A 12264-nucleotide genomic window follows, 5' to 3' on the forward strand; every position below is an offset into this window, starting at 1 on the left:
TCTCAGTAGCTCTTTTACCACAGCAGAAGTTTAAGTAAAGTAGGGAGAAAGAAACTCTGAGAGGAAAATGACAGTTTTAAACACTGGCAGGACACTGAGAGGTTGTTTTTTTAAAAAGAACAAATCGGTTTTTAAAAGGAGAAATATCAGAGATGAGCACAACACAGAAGCTGACACCAAAAAGCTAACACAGCAGAGCTTTTTCAAACACCCTTCTCGCTATTCCCAAACCTTGTTTTAAACTGCCAATGTCCCATCCTGCTCATTGTATTTATCCTGGTATTGTTTTAAATTGTCACTTCCCTCCCCTCAATGTTTCTCCATCCCTGCTTTACTCAAACCTGGGCTGTTGTTTTAAACCATTTTTCCTGCCCTGTTTCTCCATTCTCATATGTATGTGTATTTATAAATAAATAATATTGCTGCATTTCAGGTAATTTTCCAGTTTCAAAACATCAGGTTTATATTGAGCACACTCAAGTCTCAGCCTGTTTTAGTTCTCCCTTAATTTGTAGCTTTTACCATAATTATTTTTTAAAAAATGATGATGATGCCTGAGAGCTGTGTCCAACGCTAGTCCTACTTGGCGTAGGCCAACTGAAATTAATCATCAGGACGAGCTTAGGTCCATTAATTGCAAAGGATATGACCCTAACGTTTTGCTCTGTAGCAACGTGAAGATGAGAAAAACAAGAAGAATAACAAAGCTTCCACCAATCCCGCAATGCAAGATTTGGAAGACTTGCTTGTTCCACGTGCAAAGGCCATGGATGGACCCAAACCAACAGAAGGTAAAAACAGCCCAACACACTGGCCTTCCATCAATGCTAGTCAAGGTACCAGTAATTCTTTTGGTAAATCCCTGGGCTCAGTTCAATGTTTTGGTATTGGTATACAAAGGTTTAAACAACTTGGGAATCAAAAACCTAAAAAAATGACTAAGATTTACTGAGGATGCCCTGGTTGTTATTCCAATTTTAGTTTCTGTTGGACAGGTGACTGCATGAGACAGGGTGTTCTCAGTGCCCCCCACATTATAGAACCCCCTCCCTAAATGGCATCAGGTTGTCCCATGTTGGCCTCATTTAGGCACTAGGTGAAAACTAGGTTAACCCAGCCTTTGAAATATAATCAGCATTTTTGGTGACACTATTTATCTCTCTCTCAAAAGTGAAAACCTTTTTTTGCCCAATGACTGGATTATAGTCTGGCTCACTTTACACAGACTATTTTAAACATCATTATGCCATCAGGTGACAACTTCAGTGCTATCATTTCTGGCCTAAACAGAGACAAAGGATTTTTAGCATTGTATTAATTAGCTGACCAGTGCCAGGTTGTCTGTTACACCTACTGATTATATAAAATACCACTGTTAATTGTGTAATTCTCAGGTTTTACTTGTTAGCATTGCATTGCCCTCTGACCTCACTGATACTTACCCAAATCCTGTGTATTCATGAGGATGTCCCTCCATGCATCTGGTAAGGTGGACTGGAGTCCCTCTGGAGGCTGATGTTGAACTATTATAAAAGTTTAGCTAATGCAACAACTAATAGAGATATCAAGGGGAATTTAACTGCTTGCCTCAGTGGCTTTGCTGTGCACAAAAATAACAGCTAAATGAGATCTGAAGGATGCATGGATGGGTTAGTTAATATGCGAAAAAGCACTGAATGTTCCTTTCCTTTTACAAGATAACAAGCCTGAGTCTGCCAACATTAAAAACACTCCTGCAATGAAGGAAGAGGCAAGCACCACCAGAAACAGTAATCCTGAGAACCCTGCAAGAGGAGCCACACTCCAGCCTGCTGTTGTAGTGACTCGTCCACCAAGCCCAAGAGGCGGGCTGCCTAACCAACCAAGACCAAATCCAAAGATGCCACAGCCCAGGGGACCAGCCCCTGGAATGGGAAGGGGTAAGACTCATTAACTACCATTAAAACACAATTCATCTACGTGCACTGGAAATGTATGCTGCACATCAAATTTTACACATCCACATTTGAGGTCTAAAGTACGTCACTGTCAAAGTCCATCATATAAAAACAGCCTCCTGTGGTCACTTCTCCAAACCCCCTTTTCCTTTTGAGCATATGCAGTGCTTAAACCATCAGGAGCATGTCTTTTTTGAGGTGGGTTCAGAATGAGCAATGCTAAGACAACAGGTCCCCCATTTATTCTTTTATTCCCCTTCCTTCCTTCCCCCTTTTTATGAAGATTACCCGCTCTGGGATCCCACAGCTAATTCTCCCCTGGTCTCCTTGCTGGCCCAAATAGGACTAATTTATCCAGCTAGCCCTGGTGATTATCTAATGTTTATTGGATGGATTTTCCCCCTAAATTGATTTTTGAATTCTGAATTGTTATTCACGTTTTATATTGTATATTATGCTGTTTTTTGTTGCATCAATTGTTTTAAATTTGTTGTTAGCCGCCCTGAGCCGTTTTCTGAACTGGGAAGGGCGGGGTATAAATAAAAATTTATTATTATTATTTGAAAATATAGACCTAGGAATGAAGGCAAGAAGCATGAAAAATAAGGTTGCAAATGGGAGGGGCCACTAGGGGCGCATCAGAAGATGGCTGATAATAGCATCTCTCCGACCCACACAAGGTAATTTGGAGGCTGTGATGGGAGTAAATAGCCTCCCTACCCCCCCCAGGATTGTGGGGTGGGACTGCCCTTGCCTGCTGTGCCCTATACCACCCCCAAATTTGTGGGGATGGGGGCACTAGGCACAATGCCCTCCTGTGGGATTTCGGCGCTCCTGGACGCCGTCTCTGATCCACGCCACTAGCTGCAAGAACTTCAAAAGAAACAATTTGGATGACGCGAATGCACATATTTCAAGGAAGAAGGGGGAGTAAAGACTGCTAACAGAAGGGATCTCTGATAAAACAAGAAGAGTCAAAGGAGCAAGTATAAATCACGAAAAGATACACCAAGACTCGGTATGGCAAAGGGACTGATGGGGGAGGGGGGAAAAACCTTCCTTTCTTTCTTTTATGTGATTAAACAAGAACCCCCCCCCCCCACAAGCCAGAAATGTCGTTTTAAGGACTTAAGCTGTGGATTTAAGGCTGTGTGGAGATAAACTTTTGAACCAAAGCATATTTTGCGAAAAGCGTGGAATGTATAAGGGCTTTGGAATGATGCAGTTAAAAGTGCCGTCGCAATATTAGGAAGTTCTGTCGGAGGACTTAAGTCTGGGAGGAGAAATAGAGCTGTTTTTATATTGTGGGTGAAACTCCTCAGAGGGACTTAAGAACAACAGTTCTGTAATTAAAAATGGGAAAAGTGATGTTATCTATGAAGGCGATGATATATGGAAACCATCTCGATTTGAGGATTGGAAGAACGGAAAAATTCACACAGGATTATTATTGGTGTTTATCGGCTTAAGGAGACTATCAGAAGAGATCATAAAGAAAAAAGAGAAAATATATGAACAAGAGGTGATGTGGAAACAGCAAGATAAGACTGGATAGAATTATGAACTTTGTTTGGACTGATTTGGACATTAAAGCAGTAGCAAGATGATCAGAATCCCCCTTCGGATCTTGAAATATGGGTCCCCTCAACAAAATTTAAAATTCGGCTTTGTAATTCGGAATTTATGTGATGTGATTTGATTGGCCGGTTAATAAAAATTATTTTAAAAAAAGAAAAAAGAAAAATAAGGTTGCAAATGATAACGTTTTCATTCACTTCCTGGCTTTTAAGAGGTTATCTTTAGATGCATTTACAGGAGAAACCCTGAATGTCTCTTTAAAGGTTATAAAAGTTTTCCAATGCAAAAGCAGCTACATTTTAAGAACTGTTAAGAGCAAAAGAAGTGACGTAAAAGCCACTGCTTCAAAACTTCTTACTCCCAGCTCAAAGGATCCCACTCCCTGCATTCTCACCATGACCAATCTGCAATATGAGAACATTACTTCTAACCTACCTTTCATGGTGGGTTCAAATGCTAGCAAAATATGTGAATTGATGCAACTCTCCCCTCCCTGTGCACTTGAAGCCCTCTCCAGCAAAAATGCCCCCACATATTTTGGCTTGAAAAAAGCATCCTGTGGGATCCCATAGGAATTTCCCCCCCAAACCTCACTGTGGCAGGTTTGATTAAGAACAGGTGTGTTTTGTGGCCCTTTGACTTTTATTGCTTATGACTTTTGTTATATTTTGTAAATCCTTTCACGTCGCAAGCCGCCTTCAGCATGGCTTAACTATGGCATACAATTAAACAATAATGTTGTAGTAACAGGTCCTTGGAATTTGTGTATTATAGTATGTCCTTGCGTTTCATTTTCCAAACCACGGCTGACATTTAGCTATTGCTTGGACTCAGATTATCCCATTAGTGAAAGTATGTGTGAATTATATGCATGTTTCTGTAAAAGAACTGGCATAGAGCTATAATTAACTTTAGAAAAAACCCTGATGTTTTGCCAAATATTGATGAAAGACATTCCTAGTAAAGGGATGCTTCTTACTGGAGAGCTTGGGTTGGGTCTTTTGCCTCCATACCATGGGGAAGAATCATTCGTCTAGCCAGACCAACCCTGCCTGAACCTCTAGATACCATTACTTGTCAAAAAGTCAACAGAAAGCCTAATAAAGGTCTTATCTAGTATGGATCAGGAAGCGTCCCAGCTTCTTGCCTCCTCTCCAATGGCGGTCGAAAGAGAAGGCTTTTTGTCACAGGACAAGAAATCAGCCCTCGACAACTTAACCGGCAGAAGAATTTTTTTTAAAAAAAAAAATCCCTAAGCCCCGGGGTCACAATTTCAGAAAAAATCTGACTTTCGGCAATTCACTCAAAAATGGCACCCAACGGTTGCAAATGCTCCCCTGAAATGTTTGGCTTTCGAAACAGAAGGCTTTTTATCACAGGACAAGAAATCAGACCCGATAACTTAACCGGCGGAATAATATTTTTTTTTCAGAAATGGTGCCCAACGGTTGCAAATGCTCCCCTGAAAGACACTCAAAAATGGTGCCATTGACAGTGAAAGAAAGCGTTCTGTTTCGACCGCCAAAACTTTCAGGGGAGCATATGCAACTGTTGGGCACCATTTTTGAGTGAATTGCCGGAAGTCAGTTTTTTCCTGAAATCGTGACCCCCGGGCATAGGGATTTTTTTTTTGGGGGGGGAATTCTGCCAGTTAAGCTGTCGAGGGCAGATTTATTGTCCTGTGATAAAAAGTCTTCTGTTTCGACTCCAAACCTTTCAGGGGAGCATTAGCAACCGCTGGGCACCAGTTTTGAGTGAATTGCCGAAAGTCAGATTTTTTCTGAAATTGTGACCCTGGGGCATAGGGATTTTTTCAAAAAAAATCTCCATCCGCCGGTTAAGTTGTCGAGGTCTGGTTTCTTGTCCTGTGATAAAAAGCCTTCTGTTTCAACAGCCAAACCTTTCAGAGGAGCATTTAAAACCGTTGGGCACCATTTTTCAGTGAATTCCCGAAAGTCAGATTTTTTCTGAAATTGTGACCCTGGGGCTTAGGGATTTTTTCAAAAAAATATTTTTCTGCCGGTTAAGTTGTCGAGGTCTGATTTCTTGTCCTGTGAAATAAAGCCTTCTGTTTCAACCGCCAAACCTTTCAGAGGAGCATTTGCAACCGTTTAGCACCATTTTTGAGTGAATTGCAAAAGTCAGGTTCAAAAGTCAGAGTTTTGATGAAATTGTGACCCCGGGGCTTAGGGATTTTTTCAAAAAAATATTGTTCTGCTGGTTAAGTTGTCGAGGGCTGATTTCTTTTCCTGTGATAAAAAGCCTTCTCTTTCGACCGCCAAAACTTTGAGGGGAGTATTTGCAACCGTTTGGCTCCATATTTGAATCCATTGCTTAAAGTCAGAGTTTTGATGAAATTGTGACCCCGGGGCTTAGGGATTTTTTTAAAAAAATATTTTTCTGCCGGTTAAGTTGTCGAGGGCTGATTTCTTTTCCTGTGATAAATAGACATCTCTTTCGAGCGCCAAACCTTTTTTGAGGAAATTGTGACCCCGGAGCTTAGGGATTTTTTCAAAAAAATATTTTTCTGCCGGTTCAGTTGTCGAGGGCTGATTTCTTCTCCTGTGAAATAAAGCCTTCTGTTTCAACCGCCAAACCTTTCAGAGGAGCATTAGAAACCGTTTGGCACCATTTTGAGTCAATTGCCGAAAGTCAGGTTTTTGATGAAATTGTGACCCCGGGGCTTAGGGATTTTTTCAAAAAAATATTTTTCTGCCGGTTAAGTTGTCGAGGGCTGATTTCTTTTCCTGTGATAAAAAGACATCCGTTTCGACCGCCAAGCCTTTCAGAGAAGAATTAGAAACCGTTTGGCACCATATTTGAATCAATTACTTAAAGTCAGAGTTTTGATGAAATTGTGACCCTGGGGCTTAGGGATTTTTTCAAAAAAATATTTTTCTGCCGGTTAAGTTGTCGAGGTCTGATTTCTTGTCCTGTGAAATAAAGCCTTCTGTTTCAACCGCCAAACCTTTCAGAGGAGCATTTGCAACCGTTTAGCACCATTTTTGAGTGAATTGCAAAAGTCAGGTTCAAAAGTCAGAGTTTTGATGAAATTGTGACCCCGGGGCTTAGGGATTTTTTCAAAAAAATATTGTTCTGCTGGTTAAGTTGTCGAGGGCTGATTTCTTTTCCTGTGATAAAAAGCCTTCTCTTTCGACCGCCAAAACTTTGAGGGGAGTATTTGCAACCGTTTGGCTCCATATTTGAATCCATTGCTTAAAGTCAGAGTTTTGATGAAATTGTGACCCCGGGGCTTAGGGATTTTTTTAAAAAAATATTTTTCTGCCGGTTAAGTTGTCGAGGGCTGATTTCTTTTCCTGTGATAAATAGACATCTCTTTCGAGCGCCAAACCTTTTTTGAGGAAATTGTGACCCCGGAGCTTAGGGATTTTTTCAAAAAAATATTTTTCTGCCGGTTCAGTTGTCGAGGGCTGATTTCTTCTCCTGTGAAATAAAGCCTTCTGTTTCAACCGCCAAACCTTTCAGAGGAGCATTAGAAACCGTTTGGCACCATTTTGAGTCAATTGCCGAAAGTCAGGTTTTTGATGAAATTGTGACCCCGGGGCTTAGGGATTTTTTCAAAAAAATATTTTTCTGCCGGTTAAGTTGTCGAGGGCTGATTTCTTTTCCTGTGATAAAAAGACATCCGTTTCGACCGCCAAGCCTTTCAGAGAAGAATTAGAAACCGTTTGGCACCATATTTGAATCAATTACTTAAAGTCAGAGTTTTGATGAAATTGTGACCCTGGGGCTTAGGGATTTTTTCAAAAAAATATTTTTCTGCCGGTTAAGTTGTCGAGGGCTGATTTCTTTTCCTGTGATAAAAAGCCCTCTCTTTCGACCGCCAAAACTTTGAGGGGAGTATTTGCAACCGTTTGGCACCATATTTGAATCAATTGCTTAAAGTCAGAGTTTTGATGAAATTGTGACCCCGGGGCTTAGGGATTTTTTCAAAAAAATATTTTTCTGCCAGTTAAGTTGTCGAGGGCTGATTTCTTTTCCTGTGATAAAAAGCCTTCTGTTTCGACCGCCAAGCCCTTCTAGGGAGCATTTGCAACCGTTTTGCATCAGTTTTGAGTCAATTGCCGAAAATCAGATTTTTGATGAAATTGTGACCCCTGGGCTTAGGGATTTTTTCAAAAAAATAGTTTTCTGCCGGTTAAGTCGTCGAGGGCTGATTTATTTTCCTGTGATAAAAAGCCTTCTGTTTCGACCACCAAGCCTTCTAGGGAGCATTTGCAACCGTTTTGCACCAGTTTTGAGTCAATTACCGAAAATCAGATTTTTGATGAAATTGTGACCCCGGGGCTTAGGGATTTTTTCAAAAAAATAGTTTTCTGCCGGTTAAGTCGTCGAGGGCTGATTTCTTTTCCTGTGATAATAAGACATCCGTTTCGACCGCCAAACCTTTCAGAGGAGCATTTGCAACCGTTGGGCACCATTTTTGAATCAATTGCCGAAAGTCAGATTTTTGATGAAATTGTGACCCCGGGGCTTAGGGATTTTTCCAAAAAAATAGTTTTCTGCTGTTTAAGTTGTCGAGGGCTGATTTCTTGTCCTGTGATAAAAAGCCTTCTCTTTCGACCTCCAAACCTTTCAGAGGAGCATTAGAAACCGTTTGGCACCATATTTGAATCAATTACTTAAAGTCAGTTTTTTGATGGAATTGTGACCCCGGGGCTTAGGGATTTTTTCAAAAAAATATTTTTCTGCCGGTTAAGTTGTCGAGGGCTGATTTCTGTTCCTGTGATAAAAAGCCTTCTCTTTCGACCGCCAAAACTTTGAGGGGAGTATTTGCAACCGTTTGGCACCATATTTGAATCAATTGCTTAAAGTCAGAGTTTTGATGAAATTGTGACCCCGGGACTTAGGGATTTTTTCAAAAAAATATTTTTCTGCCGGTTAAGTTGTCGAGGGCTGATTTCTTTTCCTGTGATAAAAAGCCTTCTCTTTCGACCGCCAAAACTTTGAGGGGAGTATTTGCAACCGTTTGGCACCATATTTGAATCAATTGCTTAAAGTCAGAGTTTTGATGAAATTGTGACCCCGGGGCTTAGGGATTTTTTCAAAAAAATATTTTTCTGCCGGTTAAGTCGTCGAGGACTGATTTCTTTTCCTGTGATAATAAGACATCCGTTTCGACCGCCAAACCTTTCAGAGGAGCATTTGCAACCGTTGGGCACCATTTTTGAATCAATTGCCGAAAGTCAGATTTTTGATGAAATTGTGACCCCGGGGCTTAGGGATTTTTCCAAAAAAATATTTTTCTGCTGTTTAAGTTGTCGAGGGCTGATTTCTTGTCCTGTGATAAAAAGCCTTCTCTTTCGACCGCCAAACCTTTCAGAGGAGCATTAGAAACCGTTTGGCACCATATTTGAATCAATTACTTAAAGTCAGAGTTTTGATGAAATTGTGACCCCGGGGCTTAGGGATTTTTTCAAAAAAATATTTTTCTGCCGGTTAAGTTGTCGAGGGCTGATTTCTTTTCCTGTGATAAATATACATATCTTTCGAGCGTCAAACCTTTTTTGAGGAAATTGTGACCCCGGAGCTTAGGGATTTTTTCAAAAAAATATTTTTCTGCCGGTTAAGTTGTCGAGGGCTGATTTCTTGTCCTGTGATAAAAAGCCTTCTCTTTCGACCTCCAAACCTTTCAGAGGAGCATTAGAAACCGTTTGGCACCATATTTGAATCAATTACTTAAAGTCAGTTTTTTGATGGAATTGTGACCCCGGGGCTTAGGGATTTTTTCAAAAAAATATTTTTCTGCCGGTTAAGTTGTCGAGGGCTGATTTCTGTTCCTGTGATAAAAAGCCTTCTCTTTCGACCGCCAAAACTTTGAGGGGAGTATTTGCAACCGTTTGGCACCATATTTGAATCAATTGCTTAAAGTCAGAGTTTTGATGAAATTGTGACCCCGGGACTTAGGGATTTTTTCAAAAAAATATTTTTCTGCCGGTTAAGTTGTCGAGGGCTGATTTCTTTTCCTGTGATAAAAAGCCTTCTCTTTCGACCGCCAAAACTTTGAGGGGAGTATTTGCAACCGTTTGGCACCATATTTGAATCAATTGCTTAAAGTCAGAGTTTTGATGAAATTGTGACCCCGGGGCTTAGGGATTTTTTCAAAAAAATATTTTTCTGCCGGTTAAGTCGTCGAGGACTGATTTCTTTTCCTGTGATAATAAGACATCCGTTTCGACCGCCAAACCTTTCAGAGGAGCATTTGCAACCGTTGGGCACCATTTTTGAATCAATTGCCGAAAGTCAGATTTTTGATGAAATTGTGACCCCGGGGCTTAGGGATTTTTCCAAAAAAATATTTTTCTGCTGTTTAAGTTGTCGAGGGCTGATTTCTTGTCCTGTGATAAAAAGCCTTCTCTTTCGACCGCCAAACCTTTCAGAGGAGCATTAGAAACCGTTTGGCACCATATTTGAATCAATTACTTAAAGTCAGAGTTTTGATGAAATTGTGACCCCGGGGCTTAGGGATTTTTTCAAAAAAATATTTTTCTGCCGGTTAAGTTGTCGAGGGCTGAATTCTTTTCCTGTGATAAATAGACATCTCTTTCGAGCGCCAAACCTTTTTTGAGGAAATTGTCACCCCGGAGCTTAGGGATTTTTTCAAAAAAATATTTTTCTGCCGGTTAAGTTGTCGAGGGCTGATTTCTTTTCCTGTGATAAAAAGCCTTCTCTTTCGACCGCCAAAACTTTGAGGGGAGTCATTGCAACCGTTTGGCTCCATTTTTGAATCAATTGCTTAAAGTCAGAGTTTTGATGAAATTGTGACCCTGGAGCTTAGGGATTTTTTCCAAAAAATATTTTTCTGCCGGTTAAGTTGCCGAGGCCTGATTTCTTTTCTTGTGATAATAAGACATCTGTTTCGAACGCCAAACCTTTCAGAGGAGCATTTGCAACCGTTGGGCATCATTTTTGAATCAATTTCCGAAAGTTAGATTTTTGATGAAATTGTGACCCAAGGGCTAAGGGATTTTTACAAAAAAATATTTTTCTGCCGGTTAAGTTGTCGAGGGCTGATTTCTTTTCCTGTGATAAAAAGAAATCTGTTTCGACCGCGAAACCTTTCAGAGGAGCATTAGAAACCGTTTGGCACCATTTTTGAGTCAATTGCCAAAAGTCAGAGTTTTGATGAAATTGTGACCCCGGGGCTTAGGGATTTTTTCAAAAAAATATTTTTCTGCCGGTTAAGTTGTCGAGGGCTGATTTCTTTTCCTGTGATAAAAAGCCTTGTCTTTCGATTGCCAAAACTTTGAGGGGAGTCTTTGCAACCGTTTGGCACCACATTTGAATCAATTGCTTAAAGTCAGAGTTTTGATGAAATTGTGACCCCGGGGCTTAGGGATTTTTTCAAAAAAATATTTTTCTGCCGGTTAAGTTGTCGAGGGCTGATTTCTTTTCCTGTGATAAAAAGTCTTCTGTTTCGACCGCCAACCCCTTCTAGGGAGCATTTGCAACAGTTTTGCACCAGTTTTGAGTCAATTGCCGAAAATCAGATTTTTGATGAAATTGTGATCCCGGGGCTTAGGGATTTTTTCAAAAAAATATTTTTCTGCCGGTTAAGTTGTCGAGGGCTGATTTCTTTTCCTGTGATAATAAGACATCCGTTTCGACCGCCAAACCTTTCAGAGGAGCATTTGCAACCGTTGGGCACCATTTTTGAATCAATTGCCGAAAGTCAGATTTTTGATGAAATTGTGACCCCGGGGCTTAGGGATTTTTCCAAAAAAATATTTTTCTGCTGTTTAAGTTGTCGAGGGCTGATTTCTTGTCCTGTGATAAAAAGCCTTCTCTTTCGACCGCCAAACCTTTCAGAGGAGCATTAGAAACCGTTTGGCACCATATTTGAATCAATTACTTAAAGTCAGAGTTTTGATGAAATTGTGACCCCGGGGCTTAGGGATTTTTTCAAAAAAATATTTTTCTGCCGGTTAAGTTGTCGAGGGCTGATTTCTTTTCCTGTGATAAATAGACATCTCTTTCGAGCGCCAAACCTTTTTTGAGGAAATTGTCACCCCGGAGCTTAGGGATTTTTTCAAAAAAATATTTTTCTGCCGGTTAAGTTGTCGAGGGCTGATTTCTTTTCCTGTGATAAAAAGCCTTCTCTTTCGACCGCCAAAACTTTGAGGGGAGTCATTGCAACCGTTTGGCTCCATTTTTGAATCAATTGCTTAAAGTCAGAGTTTTGATGAAATTGTGACCCTGGAGCTTAGGGATTTTTTCCAAAAAATATTTTTCTGCCGGTTAAGTTGCCGAGGCCTGATTTCTTTTCTTGTGATAATAAGACATCTGTTTCGAACGCCAAACCTTTCAGAGGAGCATTTGCAACCGTTGGGCATCATTTTTGAATCAATTTCCGAAAGTTAGATTTTTGATGAAATTGTGACCCAAGGGCTAAGGGATTTTTACAAAAAAATATTTTTCTGCCGGTTAAGTTGTCGAGGGCTGATTTCTTTTCCTGTGATAAAAAGAAATCTGTTTCGACCGCGAAACCTTTCAGAGGAGCATTAGAAACCGTTTGGCACCATTTTTGAGTCAATTGCCAAAAGTCAGAGTTTTGATGAAATTGTGACCCCGGGGCTTAGGGATTTTTTCAAAAAAATATTTTTCTGCCGGTTAAGTTGTCGAGGGCTGATTTCTTTTCCTGTGATAAAAAGCCTTGTCTTTCGATTGCCAAAACTTTGAGGGGAGTCTTTGCAACCGTTTGGCACCACATTTGAATCAATTGCTTAAA

The 12264-nt window shown here is 40.4% G+C and overlaps 1 protein-coding gene across 4 annotated transcripts in view; it reads left to right on the forward strand.

Annotated features, from left to right (window-relative positions):
• Positions 1 to 4676, forward strand: part of TMC2 (transmembrane channel like 2) — a gene marked incomplete at its 5' end in the record, with an annotated part of 46196 nt that extends 41520 nt beyond the window's left edge. For 3 of the 4 annotated variants that reach the window (XM_083705775.1, XM_083705777.1, XM_083705776.1), the window contains 3 exons: positions 671 to 791; positions 1698 to 2544; positions 3686 to 4676. In XM_083705775.1, coding sequence (XP_083561901.1) covers positions 671 to 791; positions 1698 to 1933 — 357 coding nt within the window. In that variant the 3' untranslated portion in view covers positions 1934 to 2544; positions 3686 to 4676. Of the gene's footprint in view, positions 1 to 670; positions 792 to 1697; positions 2545 to 3685 lie in introns of those variants that run through there. The other variant, XM_083705778.1, reaches the window with a different exon arrangement.
• Between the last annotated feature and the right edge of the window lie 7588 nt (positions 4677 to 12264).

The sequence above is a fragment of the Podarcis gaigeae genome (assembly GCF_964106915.1).
Source record: "Podarcis gaigeae genome assembly, chromosome: 12".
Taxonomy (NCBI): domain Eukaryota; kingdom Metazoa; phylum Chordata; class Lepidosauria; order Squamata; family Lacertidae; genus Podarcis; species Podarcis gaigeae.